Source organism: Solea senegalensis, linkage group LG14 (genome assembly GCF_019176455.1).
Source record: "Solea senegalensis isolate Sse05_10M linkage group LG14, IFAPA_SoseM_1, whole genome shotgun sequence".
NCBI lineage: Eukaryota > Metazoa > Chordata > Actinopteri > Pleuronectiformes > Soleidae > Solea > Solea senegalensis.
This window is the reverse complement of record NC_058034.1, coordinates 12,261,275-12,279,434: the sequence shown is the minus strand read 5'-3', so window position 1 is coordinate 12,279,434 and position 18,160 is coordinate 12,261,275. Positions and strand designations below refer to the sequence as shown.

The 18,160-nt window shown below is 41.8% G+C and overlaps 1 protein-coding gene across 1 annotated transcript; it reads left to right on the top strand.

Moving 5' to 3' along the window:
* Nucleotides 1-1,050: 1,050 nt before the first annotated feature.
* On the top strand, nucleotides 1,051-13,158 carry LOC122781315 (transmembrane protein 125). Its single transcript, XM_044044961.1, has 2 exons — nucleotides 1,051-1,314; nucleotides 12,055-13,158. Exon 2 carries the CDS (start codon nucleotides 12,366-12,368, stop codon nucleotides 13,062-13,064), a length of 699 nt encoding a protein of 232 aa, XP_043900896.1. The 5' UTR covers nucleotides 1,051-1,314; nucleotides 12,055-12,365; the 3' UTR covers nucleotides 13,065-13,158.
* The last annotated feature ends 5,002 nt before the right edge of the window (nucleotides 13,159-18,160 follow it).

Genomic DNA, 18,160 nt, shown 5'->3' with positions numbered 1-18,160 from the left:
TTTGGCCAACGGGCTGCCAGTTGCTGACCTCTGGTATAGGTCGTATAATAATAATAAGAAGAAAAAGAAGAAAAATCATAACTTAAAGACCCGAGTCTCATCTGAAACACAAAGAAAGGTGTGGACACTGTAGAGTACAGATGAAGAGAACTATAAAAACTGACATTTACACTATAATGACAGCTGGTCAAAATCCACCTGCTGTGTAAAAAGTCATGCTCCTGAGGAGCCACCAAACTGACCCACGGAAGAGGATTAGGGCCAAATGTATAAGAAAAAACTTCTGAGATTCTTTCCCCCCCAAGTCAGAATCTGATATTTTGTGTCTGAGAACTTGAGATCAAAGTCTGAAATCTGACTCTTTTTTTTCAGAATTCTGAGGAAAAGTCTGAATTCTGACTACTTTTTCAATTCTAACTTTTCTTCAGAATTCTGACTTTTCCTCAGATTTCTGTCGTTTTTCAATTCCGACATTTTTTTGTCTCAGAACTTGAGATTAAAGTCAGAATACAGAAGGTTTTTTTATTACAGAATTCTGTCTTTTCTATTTTTAGAATTGTATTTCCAAAAAAGAAAAAGAAAAAAAAGAATCCTCTTCCATATACAGACCTGATGACGAGTCAGGTCAAACAACAACAACAACAACAACAACAACCTTTCTCTCTCTGACTCACAAAGCTGTCAAATATAATGAGTTCAACAGATGCTTTGACCTCAGTGGTAATCAATTATGACCATGTTCATTTCGCATCAATCATCAATAATGAATGTGGAATTTATTGACGAGCCAGTCCACAGTATTTCCTTCATCGGGACAAACCACTTCTGGACAAGCGACCAGCCTGCGCTCATATCACAGTCACACCGTGTGTGTGTGTGTGTGCTTGCGCGTGTGTGTCACCATACCTTCACTTTGTGCCCACGAGGGACCCACGGAGAGTCGATCGACACTCTCTGTCTCCTCCCACCGACGTCCCTGCCTCCGTGCGCGGCCACACCTGCAGTAGAACCAGGAAAGTCCGTCCCGTGCGGAGGCAGAGAGACAGCAGCTCCACTCTCTCTCTCTCTCTCTCACACTCTCACACACACACACACACACACACACAGCGGACAGGCAGGAAGCCGGGCACTGACAGCAGCTCCCATCACATCGCTCCACACCATGAACCTGCTCATATGACCGCGGAGGAGAGGACGAGGACATGAAGGCAAACAGCGACTAGAGCCGCTGACACTCTTCACGTAACCGCGTGCTGGGAGTGAAGATTAAAAAGACGAGGGAGAGGAGCACGTTAATGTGAAGTGAGCGCCCAGGTAAGAAGAGGCTTCTGATAAACACGTCACACACACACACACACACACACAGAGACAGTAACTGACCCCTTCTAACTTTTTTTTTGTATAATTAATATCAAACAGTTTCTTTACCAAACACACGTCTATTATTTCCATCTCATTCCACAGCATTATTAAAGAATGTGCTGCTAAATAAAACAAATAGAATGAATTATTAACATGCCTATATTACTATCGTAACTTAGTGAGTTCCTATTCAACTTCTATATATGTTTGCATTGTCTCTGGAATGTAAGGCTGCAGTGACATGTTTTACCCTAAAGTAAACGTTGTTAAAATCGTTCACAGAACGATTGCTCTGTGTGACCGGATACCACGCTCCTTAACGCTCTCCAAAGTCATCTGCCAAAACTGAAAGGCAGCCTTTGTTGCTCCACTAGGACAAATATGAATAGAGTTTCCAAGGCAGAGCACAAACTCTGAAAACGCACCTGTACCTGTAACTGAATATTAAATCATTGCGAATGAACACGCTGTAAATTACGGGATTCTGCTTCCTCCCCAAAAAGAACAAGCTGCTATTTGTTTCCAATGACAACAGGGAAGTAAAACAGGTTAACGTTGTATCTCACCCTGACCCTTGCACCTCTGGGATGGCCCACAATTGCAGATACTGTAACGACGATGACCTCACTTGCACTGTAGATCATCAATTCATGGGGTTACTGTCATATAGGCAGAGGTCAGTTGAGCTGCATTGTGGAAAATCCATAAACAACATATAGAGGGGAAGGGATGCTGCGTTTGTTACTGGGACTGGACCGGATTATCCACCGTCCGGGCCTGGCCTGACCCCCCGCCCCCCATACTGCTCATACAAATCTGATGTAACTATAGTCTGTTGACCAAAAATCCATCATCATGTCAGGACATTTAAGGCAGCACATTGTTGTTGTTGGTTTATGGAAAAAAAAAACTCTAAAAATCTTTTAAGAAGGCATCAAACGCTGAAAACAACATGTGATAGACCTCATTAGGAAAGAGCCTCGAGTCAACACAAAGCACTGGATGAAAGCAACAGTAGGGGACAAACAACAGATACGCCGAGCAGGCAGTCTAGCTGCATGGGAGCACCTGAGGCTGACCAGTATGTTCGGGCCGCAGCGCCACGTTTTGTTCTTATGTGGCACAAACAGAAGCTCCCCTGCCCTCGATTCTTGATGCAGCGCCACCCTCAGGCGAGGAGGGGAATGCGTTATTGAAGTACAGTACAGAAAGGCTTTCATTCGTGTTGTAATGTTTTAACTGAACCAAGTGTTTGAAGGTCACTTGATTTGTCAGTTTCAACTCGCATCTTTGCATTGACTGTGTTTACCAGTATGTTTACCATGTTGACGATCTTGATTACCATCAGGCTACAAGAAGTACAATGTAGGAGGATGGGAAAGTTATTTGTTTTTGCAGATATCTGCATGAACAGATTGGTTGCCAACAGGAGGTTATTGATCTCGCCTCATAAAAATGTAAATTATAACTTTTTACGTCTCAGTCTAAAACAAAAGACATGATGTGTTGCTTATGCAGATTTTGTTTTGCCTTTTTCTCAGCGTTTCCAGTCTTTGTGCTGGGTGACGGTGAAGATAACTGGCAACAGAGCGAATTAAAATGATATGAAGGCCAAAACCCTTGGCTGCAAGCGTTTGTGGTTAAAATGGAAAACTGAGAAATCAACTGCTTCCAATGTAAAGTGTAATAGTGCAATTTTGTGAAGTCAGTCTGCTGAGTTACTGCTCATATATCCATTTTTGTTAGTTTCTTGTTAGACAGCCAAACAAAAATGTAATAGTGAGTGAAACATATTAACCAGCAGTCACTTTCAAGTCAACTGAACGAGAAGAACAGGGTTATTGTGCGTTCCTACAACATTCTAGGTTGACCTTGTGTCCCAACCAGGAAACCAAGACATGGTCATTTTAGGTTATGTTAGTTAAACATAGAGTAAAATCTGTTTTTTTTTAAATTTATAATTGAAATTTACTAAACAGATGTATAACGACAAAAAATTAGTGACCTCATGTTTCTGTTTAGAACCAGATTTTAGTATTTACAGGTCAGTGAATGCAACACATCCATGGTGGATGTTTGTCCTTTTCCTCCACAACGACTTATTATGTAAATAGTTATCAGCTGTTAAAATTCAACAAGAGATGACAAAGGATGGTCGTTGAAATTTTATTATACTCATAAATGCTGCTGATAACGCGTAAGGTGTAGCTTCAGTTTACTCTGACTGTGTCTGACTCCAAAAACAAAAAAAAACATATCAGGTTCAGGGCGGGATAGGACGAAAATTATGGGATGTCTATCGGGTTTGGACCAGGTACGGTCAATATTCACTCAGGCTTGGTCGGGTTTGGACAGAATTTTTACTCCGTTTCACTTTCCATTCCAACAAGAGACCAAAACAATAATATGTAGGGGCCACTGTGCTCACGGGCTGATGATCTCATGTACATAACACGGACCTGAGCAAACCTGTGTAAATACACAGAAAGTATTAAATCAGCCTAAAGGCCCTGGTATACTATAACCAACAGGCACCATAAGCATGTAACTGCGTCATCAACATGCAACACGTAGGCTGCGCGTGAGACGCTCAAACCAGACGTGTCACAGGAAGCTGTAGCAGCTTTCGCTTCTTCTTTGGTATAGGAAAGCGATGGTGAAGTGGCATACTACGGGACCCTGACACGCGAGTAGACCAGGGTCTGCGATATGCAACGTGTGTTCGCGAACACAAGCGAGGCGCAACTGTAATGCCAGTAAATGCCCCTTGATGCCGTAATTGAAGCTATTAATTCCACTTCATGTTAAACGATATGATCGTCATGTTAGTAGGACTTTAGGATGGTTCAATACAATGTTTATAACCTTGAGATCATAACCTTGAGTACCTAGCGATTGTGTTAGTACAAAATGACACTCATCTGTTTTCTTTTAAAAACATGCCCTCTCACATGATCACTGGAGACATCTGCAATCCTCTTTTATTGCTGTGCTTCGTTAAGTATTTATATTATATTTCTTTTTCCGATAGCCAATCCAATTTTGACCAGCATCGCACAAATACCGAATATGGTTTGGGCTCATCCCTTATAGGGCTGGTCCCGTTGTGGTCCAGTCAGTGGAACACGACTGTGAGTGCATATATCGTTTCAATAGCAAAAGAAAAGACAAACACCAGATCCGTCTGCCTGAAGTGCTGCTGCAATAGATGTGTCAGCTCACAGAGACAGCCACATACTGAGCCAGTCATCTCATTCACCACAGTCATTACCACTAGTCAGCCCAAATCAAATTAGAATATGCTGGATGTCACCTCTGAACCTCAAAAAGGAGAGAGCTAGTTAAAAACAAAGACTGGAACAAAAAAACGAAAAGGTAGCCTATTTTCCGTCGTCAGCAGGAGTGAAGTACTGTAGAAGGGGAGCAGCATGTTAATTGGTGATTTCATTAGTGTTTTATTATTGCAGCTGTGCACAGCAAAGAAAACCCTCAGCCTGCTCACAGGTTTTGCTTTTTTTATTTTTCTAATCAACAGTCACTCCTTCAATGCAGGGGGACTCGGGCGTTACCACAGTGACTCCTCATCTCGCCTGTCATTCACTTCTTTTCCCTCCAGTTTTCAAAAGAGGGAAAATAGTGTCTGTACTTTTGTTATTTGTAATGAAGAGCTTTTGATAAGCAGGGATATTCTATTTGGAATTGGGCTAAGCATCCAAGAAAGAGGCACATTTTGGGGGGAATCGAAGAGTGGCTTATATACTGTAGGCTCCACAGTCTGTACGAGGCTGAACTAGACTGAGCTGGGTTACACTGTTGTCAGCGGCAGAATGCATCACCACTGAGAGGAGGATGCTCTATTTTAAGAGAGGGGGAATTTGCATTATGTCATATTAGATTACTGAAAAAGTTTCTGGTCACTGTTGTGTATCATGCATTGATTACCTGGACATGATAATGTGTGTTTATGTGTGCTATGTGCATTTTACAGAGGCTGATGCATAGGTGTATTTTCAGAGCTGGGAAATAACAGGAATGGCTGAATGAGAGGGTAATAACATTCCACTGAGGAAATAATGTACACACCGGTGTCGCACAATGTATATGCATGTAGAAGCATGCATGCTGCAGGGGTTTCGTGTCAGGTTCAGTCTCTTTTACATGGACCTGGGGGCGGGGGGGATCTTTGCTAAAGACAATTAATACCCACATCCTGTGCAAACATCTCTCTTCCCTAACACCAAAATGCCAGAGCACAAAAGCAGACGGGAGAAATGAGAAGCGTCGATGGTGAGACAGGGGAGAAGAGGAGAAGGGAGGAGTAAGTAATGTGTGAAGGACAGGGGATATATATATATATATAAAAAGTGTAGATAGGAAGACAGATAGAGATGAGAGTCTGTACCTGTATGCGGAGAAGTTGTCAGGGGGCCAGGTTTGGTTGATCGTGCAGGTTGGGGGTGAGAAATGAGCTCAGACGGCGATGGTGGGATTAAACCATCTGCAAGGAACCAGAGAGGAAACATAAAGGGAAGGGTCAGTTTAATTCTCCAGAGGTTCCAATGGCTGTGAACAATAAGAGTCAACAACTGAGCTTGCATGGAAAATGCTAACACGCTCACAATGACTGTGCTGATGCAGGTCAAATCTTGACCTAGTTGACCCCTTCAGTGATGGGGAAGCATTAGCTTGGATTTCAATGTAAAAAAAAAAAAACCTCACTGTGTCAAATTCAGAGGATTATCAAAGGAGTACAATTCCTCCTGAGGAGAACATGATTGATCTAGACAAAGTTGTGGTCATCACAGTTATCTGGACTCCTCACTCAAAAACACAATTTCAATCTGATGGCAGTCCTAGAACAAAGTCAGGGGGTCTTCAGTATTATTATGGTTAATTTTCTGTCTTTGCAATAAGTTATAGGCCCCATTCAGACCTGATAATAACATCTGTCCTCTGAAATCTGATCACAAGTGGACAAGTACTAATGTCCACACTTGGCATTGGATGACTTCATTGGTGGCAACATCCATCCATCTTCTCAACTGAGATTGGCACGGCGCGATACACCAACCGCGTTGCCCAAATCTTAAAACAAGCAGAAGAAAATGACCTGTGATCGGATTTCACTTCCCTCACTGCATGCAAATACACACGGACATTGCCTCTATTCACGAGGCCAAAATGTGTTTTGACTGTGTCTGCATGAATGACAGGTAGAGAACACCGCACTCGTCACACTGCTGTAAGTACACTGTGGAGTTGCAGCGGGTTACAGGAGGTGGTTTTGTGATCAGATTTGTGGAGTTGGTGAGTTCACATCTGTACTTAGAGCCGTCGACATGTGATACCAGGTCTGCACGGGACAACGCTTTGTATTTAATTGTAGAATAAAGTGGAGGACCATAGGACCAATCACAAATCTACTTCCAATTGTGTTTCGAGAGTCCTGGTACGGTGGTGACTAAAATGAGATCACTGTTTATGGAGGAAAGAGGTTATGTCTGCAGCATCTGAATGATTCTAGTTCAAGGGCCACATCTGTGCGCCCCCTCCCTTATTCATGTGGCTGACTTTGATTAAGCTTGTAAATCAGGACGATAATCACACAACACTTTCTAGAGATGCGAGTGCGAGTCTGAGGTGTGAGCTTTAAAGATGAGCTGCACAAGATGAAATACACTGGCAGAACAAAAGCAGGGAAGAATTACAGAAATACTAACGCTCGCGTGAGCCGCTGTGTGGGGAATTTACAAGACAATATGTGCAGGTGATGTAAAGGTCTGCCTTGTCTCATTTAGGCTCTGAGGTTTTTCTTGGGATGTCAGACCGAGGACAGTGACAACACAGTGAGGCTCTCTGGGTGCATCAGCGGTCCTCTGTGACTGTAGACAACAAAAAGAAAGATCCAGCTTGTCTGTATAAAGACCTATTCAGCTATTTCTTTTTCTTTGCAAGCCACCAAAACCAAAGAACAGCAGTGAAGGCTTAGCACAACCTTACCCAAAGCCCTTCCCTCCATCCTGCTCCTCAAACCCCTGTATCCCTATTCCAGTCTCCAGCCACTTCCCTCTTTCCAAGTCTTGCTTCAGCCTCTGTCCCATTCAGAGTCCCAGATGACAGCTCAGAAACATCCGTCACACTCCCCACACCACACAAGCCTTCTTTCCTCTCCCTCCAGTCCCCGTGGCGCTTGGCACCAACGCCATTCACATAGACAGATGGAGCCGACCCTGACCCCTCTCCTTGCCCTTGGGGACATAAAAAAGAACCAACGTCTGACTACAGGAGAAGCGGGTGAATGTCATTGAGAGCAGTCAGGAAGAGAGAAGAGAGTATTGCTCTTTCATCACAGTCTCTCCCATGGCACAGCAGGGAAGTCAGCGGCAGGCCCGGGATCTTTATCCATTGACAAAATTCTAAATACAGTAAAACATTTGAAAGCTACAGGGAGGCAAAAGACCGCAGCTCTAAAAATTGCTGACGAGAAAAAAAACCTGCCGCCACATTCTAATGTTGCTGAGGTTTTTATCTGAACGCCACAAAAGTCGCATTTTATCCCCTCCGCGGTGATCTAAATGAATTACAGCAATAAAAACTGCAGGTGCTGTCAAAGATATTGCCCTTTTAACATGCAATAAGAGTAGGCAGTCTGCTTTTCCTCGCCCGTGCTTTCCTCTTCTAAACAAAGCACAAAAAGCCTTGCGCTCAAAGTAAAACACAAAATACATATGGGACCCGAGACAAAGTTGCCCTCGACCGTGCATGCGTGTGTACACACGTCTGAGCTGTTGTCGTATTCACCGCACCTCTGCCGACCGGTCAAACTAAATCTTTGCAAGGGTCGCGAGAAGCGAGATTTCTAACCCGGCTCTGCTGACCGGCACGCTGATCAACATATGACAGACAACCAGTTTTTAAAAGGAGCCGTGCATCGACAATAAAACGAGACACTAATGGCTGGAGAAATGAATTCAGTGGGCCAACATAACAGAGGGGGGAATACCGTTGTCCCAGAGCTTCCCAGGTAATTGGAGTGCAGTATAGTGTGTGTGTGCGTGCATGCTTTTTAACTCTGCACACAGCCACAGCTCCTCTCTCTTGACCTTGCAGACTGAAAACTTGGAGGAGGCAGAGACGCAGACACAAAGAGAGAGAGAAAATTACAGAGTGTGTCCAAGGTTTACAATTATCTTTGTGATTTCTCTTCATTACTCAGGGCGCATTAGCATAACAATGAATGTCTGGACTGTCAGCGTCTCATTTAAGTTTTCAATGCGTCCCGGACACGCTTAAACATTCCTGTCACTTACAAGCACCCTGTTTGAGAAAAAAAGTTATCTAAAAAATAAATATACATATACATACACACACACACACACATATATATATACACACACACACACGTATATACATGTATAGACATATATATACTGTATATAAGTTGAATTCTGAATCCCCCAACTGGAGTAAAGAAAGGGGATACAGTGGATCATCAGTAATGCAGTTTTCACTTGTTTTCACTGTCAGGTATATTATATATTATGTGAGCATCCATCTTTAAGTAATATGCACAGAGGGTGGGAGAAGTGTGAAACTTCACAGCTGTGGCGTGAAGATTCGTCATGAGCTGTGACGTACTTATTGTAAGTTGCTTTGGATAAATAAATCGCTGCTAAATGACATGTAATGTAACGTAACATAGAGTAGGATCGTGAAGGTTCCTGGTGCACAGGTGTGACAGACCAAGAGGTTTAATTAACGAGGATCATGCACGTTCACTGCATGTGATGCTACCGTTTCTGAAACGGGTTGTTTGCGAGCCTTCCGTAACCTGTTTTCTTTTACTTAAGAAGAGGCCGGGGCAGAGTCAGCAAGCAGTGAGTCAGTGCTTTCGTAAAGATATTTATGAGCCTGGTATGACACGACTGATATGGAGTCCAGAGGTCATGTAAGTGATAGAAGAGGAAAGGCAGACGCAGTCCGTCAGTTCTCTCCCTCTCTCTGTCTGTGTGTGTGTGTGAGTGGAGCACAACAAAGATGTACTGGAGTCATTAAAGGTTCGATTTCATCTCATGATCTTTGTTGAATGCCTTCGTCTCTTCCCTTTATCACCCAGTTGTTTCCCTGTCACGCTTTACGACGCGCCGCCGTCTAAATCAGACGATGATCTCTGACTGTGCGGTCGGACGCTGTATGAAGATGATCTTTTATGTTTTTTATCACCTTTGGTGTTCAGCCTCAGACACACACACACACGGATACACAACTAAATTATTGTGCTATTTCTGTAGCACTACCTGTCAGTGACACTGTGCTCAGACCAGCTGGGATTAATTAGTGACTCAACACACACACACACAAAACCTGCCTCATTAGTGAGTAAACACACATGTGCTACCATGAGCTTCACCTTTTAGTTGGCCTTATTTAAAGTGTTCACTCTAGAAACACACACACACAATCATCCATCAGAGACAGAATGTGAAAAGCTTCCAGAACAGCATGTTGCCAATAAACACCCCTCCTCCTCCTCCTCCTGCTGTAATTACCTCACTCTTCTTTTCACACCTTGTGCATGCACCTCATATCTTTTCCATGTCATGGTGATAATGCTCTGCACTCGACACACGACGCCCTGCGCACACGGACACAAAATGTCACCTCGCGTTTAGTTCAAACACATTTCCGTTACTGGTTTTTTTTAAAAAAAGTTGTTGTTTTTTTAAATGATTTCTAGGAGGTTGCTGCGAGTTAGAAACACGACGATCTCTGGGACTACATGTGAAACCACGCAATACTTGCTCACTGTGACACATTTCATTATACCAAACAGTGTTTGTGTTCGCAGAATCCTTCCACCCAGTGTGGACAAGCTGTGAATCCTGTCAGCTTGTGTCGGTGTGTGTGTGTGTGTGTGTGTGGGCTTGTGCCACGCACTGCTGATTTTGATAGAAATAAAGCCGCTGACAGGTTTTTAAAGACAAGCTGTCAACAGCCATAACCTTGAGGATGATTGTTTGTGTGTGACTGTGTTTGTGTGTATATGCAGTTTATGTTTACATGCTCGTGTTATGGGGGTGTGATGAGGTTACAAACTACAGTAGAGAGTCAATATGCTGATGTAAGGGAAAAGAATGAGGAGACGATGGGGAATTAAAGTGAATTTACCGGCTATAATTAGCCTCTGGCTCATATGTGGCAGAACATGTAGCCAATGTACACACACACACACACACGAGGTTACAAAAAAAAAATGAACTGAGCTCAAGGTAGTGGACAGTTGAAATGGGAGAATTCATCAAGTGAACTACTGTGGGTGTGTTAAAGTGAAAAGAGTGGGAGAAAATTTACATTTGCACAGTGGCTGTTTGATTGTGGGTGTGTGTGTGTGTGTGTGGGGATGGGCATTATTTATTCTATCGGCAGCTGATGCTTGTTTTATTTCATCCACTCGCCTCTGCAGTGGAAACTCATTAGTATAGTGATAATGAAAGATAGAAAAAGGTTGCCAGTGTCAGCACACAAACTTTTTTTTTTTTTTACACGGTCAAAACTGAATTTTTGTGTGCGTGTGTGTGTGTGCGTGTGTCTATTCCACTCACAACTTTAATTTGATGGATTTTTATACCCCAGCTTCTGCAAACAAAGTTGGAATTTTAAAGACGAACCAGAGCTGAATGACACATTGTTACTGCCTCACGTGTGTTTCCACCCAGCCTGTTTTTATGTGCATTTTCCATTTGCACATTAAAAAAAAAAAGCTGAATGAAAAAAATGAATCAATTAGACAAAATCTTGAAATTCCACACAGTATTATACAATTGGCTGATTGATTAAAGATAAATGTGAATTAGTGCAATGGAAACAGATTCAGCAAAAACAGGAGGAACGTGTGGACTGACGAAAGCGTAACATTCCTCAACTTAGTGCAAGAAGTAAACATGAAGCCATGAAACAGTCCATCTACAGGAACTGCTGCTTTTCATTTATGTCGTAAAGTGGTAAACAGACTTGATATTTTGCTTTTCTTGTGCACTTACACAAAAAGCCTTCTGCAGTTCTACATCACTAGCCAAATACTATTTGACTTCACAATCTTTCAACATGTTTTTTTTTTTTTTTTTTTACAGACTGGCATTTATTTATTTCCTTTTCCGTCTTAACCATATCCTGACTCTTGACATTGGCAGTTATCGTCTTCCCTGTAAACCAATTGCTTTATTTATTTTAATCTTATATGACCATGACTATACTTTTTATTCCATGTTGTTACTTTTGTTTGCTTCTTGTCTGTCGTCATTTTAATGGTCCCAACAAAGCAAGTTAAAGGTTAACACATGGAACTTGAAGTGACGGAGCTTGAGAGTGAAACTGGCTCGGTTAACAGTTTCTGATAGCTAATAAATAGCACAAATAGCTTATAAATTATTACCAATTTAGTACCATGAAATGCACTACACCATCTTGTTACATTTCTTAAAGGTTCAGTGTGCCTCTCCAGTGCTCATTCTGTTTTAAAGTGGGAAAAAACCCACTTATGAAAGCATAATTACAAATATATCACATAAATGACTTTCTATTTCCTGCTTATTGAGTTCCCTCAGACAAATCTCTTTTGAACCAGCAAAGTCGCTGCGGGCAAATAAACTTGGCATGTACAAACCCTGTTACATCATCTGTCTTCTCTTCCAGATAACTGCTGCCACTCTGCAAAACCAAACTGGAAAGTTTGCACGTTTGGATTCTTTGCTTTGGATGCTGATCAGCGGTTTCATTCAAAAAGGAGCACAGACCCTGAACTGATTTATCTGCCGTAGAACCAGGACGGATAAACTCTGTACCCTGGACGACCCACACTTCTCTTATATGGAGCAGCTTCCCAAAACATCTGGAGTTTAGGGCTGATCCGTACACGCTGGTGGAAGTCTAAGAACTTAAAAAGATTACTGACTGGATGACGTGGTGGCGGCTTCTCTACTCAGCAGGCTGGGAGTGGCATTAAAATGCCTGAACTGCATCACTTTCCCCCCGTGAGAGAGAACAGTGTCCCTGAACTGGGTTTAAATGAACCGGCAAACCCAGCTCAGATTCAGCACAGCATCCTGGAGGAGCAGGTGGAGCTGTGGTGGTTCAGGGATCCCGGGAAGTCCCTGCTCTGCTACTGTGTGTCTGTGCTTCTCATCCTGGGCTGTGGGCTGGGCGGAGTTGGACTTCTCTCCACCACCACGAGTGTCTCGAGTGAATGGCGGCTGGGCGTGGGCACGGCCCTCTGCCTGCTCGCCCTGGGAGTCCTGCTCAAACAGCTGCTGAGCTCGGCCGTGCAGGACATGAACTGCATTCGGAGCCGGCAGCGAATTGACATGCTAAAAAGCGGCGGTTTATCCGACCTCCTTGTGGTTTTCATTACTGGCCTGTCGCTGTTAATTTGTGGAGGGGTCCTGCTGCATCTGGCCCTGGCTAACCACATGCCCAAGCCCGGTCAAGCCCTTAATGACATGTACATCTCTGGAGTGGTTTTGCTGGCAGGAGGGGGGGCCGCAGTCGTGGGTGTCGGGATTTACTCCGTTGTGATTATCCTGCTGGAGAGAACGAGACACGGACGGCGGTTGGTGGACCGGGTTTGGAATATTTTCACCGTTTCCGGGCGCATGGAGCACCAGGCTCGCAGAGAGACTACGTCCAGTCTGGCTAATCTCATATGAGACGTAACCAGATTAAGACTGTGTATGTTTGCCTCATGCTCGTGTTAAATTAATCACAGCCATGACTTATGTTAGAGTTTTAGGGACACATGTAGAAAAAAAAATTGAAAGAAGGAAAAAAAAAAACACAATTTTTTTCTCAGAATTCTAATTTTAATCTCAGAACTCGGGCGACTTTTTCTTTAATCTCAGAATTCTGACTTGAATCTCAGAATTCTGACTTGAATCTCAGAATTCTGACTTTTTCTTTAATCTCAGAATTCTGACTTCTTTTTTTTCCCACAGAATTGTTTTCTCTCAAATATTTTTTTGTGTGGCCCTAATACTCCATCATAATTCAAACACTCTACATGTTTCATCTTTTCACCACCTCAGTGTGTGTATGAGATAAAAAAAACAAAAACCTGTGAGAGTTTGCAGATGTTATTAATAGCTCCCAGATTACAGCTGCAGAATGAAAAGACTGAAGAGTAGCACAACGACAAAGAACGGATTAACTATAGTGTGATGCTCACAATCTCAATTCACATGAGCGGTTTACAAGCGAGAGGGATTTCAAAGTTAAAATCAATTAACATTCTGTAATTAATACACCACGAGGACCACATGAGACTAAAAGCGATGCTGCCTGTGGCAGCAGGACCGAGGCACGTCACCGACGAGAAGAGCTGTGGATTTGTATGTTATTTTTTAAATGAAAAGCACATATTTTTAATGCTGGTCGCTGTTAGTTTCACCAGTATGGAATTAAATACACCGATCATGTTAGCATAACATGCCATGGTTCCATGTGACTCCTGAAATAATCTTATGTATTGTATAAACAAAATGTGAATAATTTATCTATTATAAATGTTTATCCCTGACCATACATTGGACCGCACTTGCTTCTCTCATCGTAGAAGTGTCATGGGTATAAAGAACCACGTGAAAATGTAAATAGTAACCACAAAAACATGTAATATATGGGTAAACTAATGTAAAGTTTCCTAATTTGTATTGCTTATACCATCCTCACCTTGTGTATGTTCACATGAACGTATGCAAATTTACAGCCGACAATGTGACCGCGGATAAAAACCGAACCTCGACAATAGGCGAGATTTAACGTGGGTTAAACCTCATTTAGTTTAAATTACTTTCATCTACTCAGTTGATAATGATTGTGTCCTTAAACTCCATGCAGCGAGACTGGTGTTTTGAGACAGACATGTCAAAAACTTCATTGCAATATTGGGCTGAATCAAAACGTGGTTGTTGGAGAATTATAATAACAAAGCACTTTAGACTGTATGAATAAATATGGAATATTTGGGTGTTTGTTTGTTTTTTTTTAAATTGTCCATCCACACAGTATTTATGTAGCACCTTGTGTTCTTCTATATTGTTTTATATTAAACTGAATCAATTGACTTTGTGTAATGTAAAGTGGACGCTCGATGCATGAGTCGTGCTTTATTCAGACTTTGGGGTTTATGCTGACTCATCTGTTTTTTTATGCTTTGGATGTCATTTTATCACGAATCCCTGTGGACGATAAGCTCAGATAAACCGAATGTGCATCACCTATTAAACAGACAATTTGGTTGAATTTGATGAAGCAGTCACTTAACCTTTTCAAGAAGTTTGCTCAATTAAGTGTGTTTTTCTCAGGGGCTTGAGGGGAATTAAAACAAAAGAATAAAGAGAGGGTGAATGCTGTACTTACATTCTTCAGATGAGCAGAAATGCTGCACTGTATGATATGATGAATGTAGTCCACTCTCACACGTATTCACAGTTTCTTGTTTGACCTCCCAAAGCCCAAAATGACAACTATGGACTCAAATGCATGACTCACAGTCACAGGCTTACAGAGTGACTGTTACAGAGGCTATCATTCGGCGCACAGGAGAGGCTGAGTGACAGGCAAAGATACAGGATCATGTGGCTAAAGGGAAAAAAAGTCCAAAAATCGAATATAGCAGGAGAACAAGAGGAGAAACTCTGACACTAGGAACTATAGTGACAATGTTGAGAGAGTCTTTCATCAGGTGGAGAGGTGATTGAACACAGGTGAAACAAATTAGAGCAGAGCAGGTAATCAGGGCGGGGGCAGGAAGTGAGGTCACATGAAGCTAAATGAAACAGGAAGTGGCCGTTGAATTCCAAATTCCAGGGCTGTAACTTAGTTTTGGGGTGCATACTGGTTTACTGTCACACTGTTGTTAATGCCGTCAGTAACACCGGTGATTTTACTGCTAAAATGTGTCAAAATGGCTGCTGTGCAAAGGGCCCGTGGAACCCCCAAAAACTGTGGCCATCAGTTCTTGTTTTTTTTCCTTTTTTTTTTTTTAAAGCAATGTAAGAGAAAATAGATGTTGGAGATGTCTTTAGGGCTTTCTTGCAATGTTTAAAACAAAAGGAAATGGCATGGAACTGTCTTACCTGCAGGTGAAAGCAAATGACCCAAAACAACAAAAAAGCTAGTTGTAGATGACGCTTCGGTTCCACACATGGCTCTTCTTTCTGCCTCCTGCTGAATAAAAGTCCATTAATGCAGCGATAAGAATGTTAGCAACCAAGAAAGACGAGACATTTACCAAAGAGTAACTTCACGTCTGTGAAATAAACATTTTTATACGCTTATTTTATTTCAGTTGAAGAATCCCAGTAGAGCTCTCTCACAATGATTATTATTCATTATTTTAATCCTGATTCTGCAGTCGGAGATGACAGTCGCATAGTGAGTACTTATTATTCTCTGTGAGGCAGAGAAGGAGCGAAAAAAAAAATCCATTACATCAACATAGACAGTCATTGAATTTCAGTGTGCTTGCAAAAGTTTGAAGTGGGTTGTCAATATGCTTAATCATCTTTCATGGAATGGAACTGTTGGCATTGAGTCTTGCTTCCAGGTAAGGTGTTAGAAAACTGACTGTTAAATGCAAAAAACCCCAAAAACCCAACGTTATTTCTGTTAGAGAAATCATCATTGACACTTATGAGATGCAGTGTGACAAATCATTTGATGTGAAATGTAAATGTTACCAGAGATTTCAAGAGAAAAAAAATCCTCACATAGTGTCAGAGAAGAAACTCAGAACAGGTCCTGCACTGAGTCTCATTTGTGTGTGCGTGTGTGTGGTGTGTGTGTGAGAGTCACGCCTCTTTATCTGTCTGCACATACACACACACACACAAACAGGCCTCTCTCGCCTTGAGACGGGGGTCACACAGTTAACCATTGTTGGGTTTGATGATAGACAGCAAAGTGAAGGCACAATGCACAAGGCAGCAATCTGTCGGGGCTGGTATAGACTAGTACCACTTTCCTCCCTCTGTCCACTGCATATACACACAGCAAAAAAAAAAACAAGGTTAATGCCGCATTTTACAGACAACTCATAAATCCTGTAATCCTAAGTTTACAGTAGTGTTGCAGCGTGTGTGTCCATGCATGACAGCGAGAGGTGAGGGGAAGATGGTGGAGAGAGAAACAGGAGTGTGGGAGGAGAGGAGTCACAGACAGATGAAGACGGTGAAAATTATCTGAGCACAACCAACACGAAGCAGACATGTGTCCTGCTACAGTGTAGTGTGTGTCCTAATCAACATTAAAACACATTTCTCCCAAATTGTGACGATGTAGGAAGTGTACACCGGGGGTTTAAAATGCATGTTTTTCTACCTTTGACACGGTTATTTTTGGCTTGGTCATTAATCTGCTGTCGTCATATCGTGAACTCATACACCTTCACATTTTTCCACTTGAGTCATGATCTGGTCTGCTCTGTGTCAGGATTACTGTGACCACACCCATGCCTGATTTGGAGAATGAAAGATTAACTACTGGTGGGGCATCTTCTTTAACCCTTAAGAGTTCCTATAGGGACATCTTCTGCCATTCTGTGTTTTATTGTTAAGCCATTTTGGCTGAGTTGAATGAATATAGCTCAAATTAGCTGGATATTCATTTTTGGTAAACTTTAGAACTGTGAGTCTCAGTTCCTTAACTGAGCCTAAAATGGCTAGACTACGCAAAAAGCTTACTCTTTGGTTCCTAGCGGCATAAAATGTCAGTATGTTTATGAATTAGTCAGTTGGTTTTTTTTGTTTGTTTTTAAACACTGCAAGAAACAACAACAATGCATCAAAATCAATGTTTCTGCCAATCATTGATCCATTTCAGCACCTAATGTATTTTATGGAAATTATCGTATTTGTTTTCTTATTTTTTAAGTGGTGTTGAGTAAAGATACTGGCCTTTAAAGGGTTAAAATCTCAAAAATATAATTAATATTTGATATGTATATTTCAGGCTGAAGTAGTTTTACAAGATTGACTCATTTAAAGTGGAAAAAAAAAACGTATGTACATTATTTTTCCAGCCATTTTTGGGAAGGTGACATTTTCTGCCGCTAGGAACAAATTAGTCAGCTTTTCAGGAACTCTTAAGGGTTAAGATTACTTATTTTCAGCTTTCCCAAGTATCAATTCTCAAACGATAATGCACAATTGTATTTTAATGTAACATTAGACGTTTTCAAAGTTCTTTTGTATTACTGGTTAAACATTTGTATAGCTGTGTCTACAATTTGTTCTGCATTTCCAGGTATTTTATTATTCATCGACCACAATCTGACACAAAAGACGTGAGATACAACACAGAAGATTCTCTCACAAACTGGATTTCAAAACAAGATACAAAAAAAATGGTTTATTTCCAAATATATCCCTTTGTTTCCAATGGACAAACAGCAGTTGATAAATTAACGATGCCTCCTGCAAAGGTCCACATATAAAAAGTAACCAGTCAAGAAAAAAAAAAATCACGATTACCTCAACATACTGTCAGTGTTCTGAGATTCTGCAAAGAAACAAATCCCTTAAGGTGATTTTACCTTTGTCTTACCGCCCTACCTGATCCTACCTTTCTTGCCTTTCTGAGCATTTTCCACAGGAGACACACAACTATAGTGCAATATAAACATATACAGATAACAATATGACAAAAATGTCTGCTGCGTAATCTTTCAGTGTGTTCGTCAGAGCTGCATGCTGATTTTTCGAGCACAAGGACAAGGTTACAGGCCCCACGGGAGTGTGTCGACAAT

Coding starts and splice junctions, on each gene's coding strand:
- LOC122781315 (XM_044044961.1), top strand. CDS start 12,366: ATGCCTGAACTGCATCACTTTCCCCCCGTGAGAGAGAACAGTGTCCCT.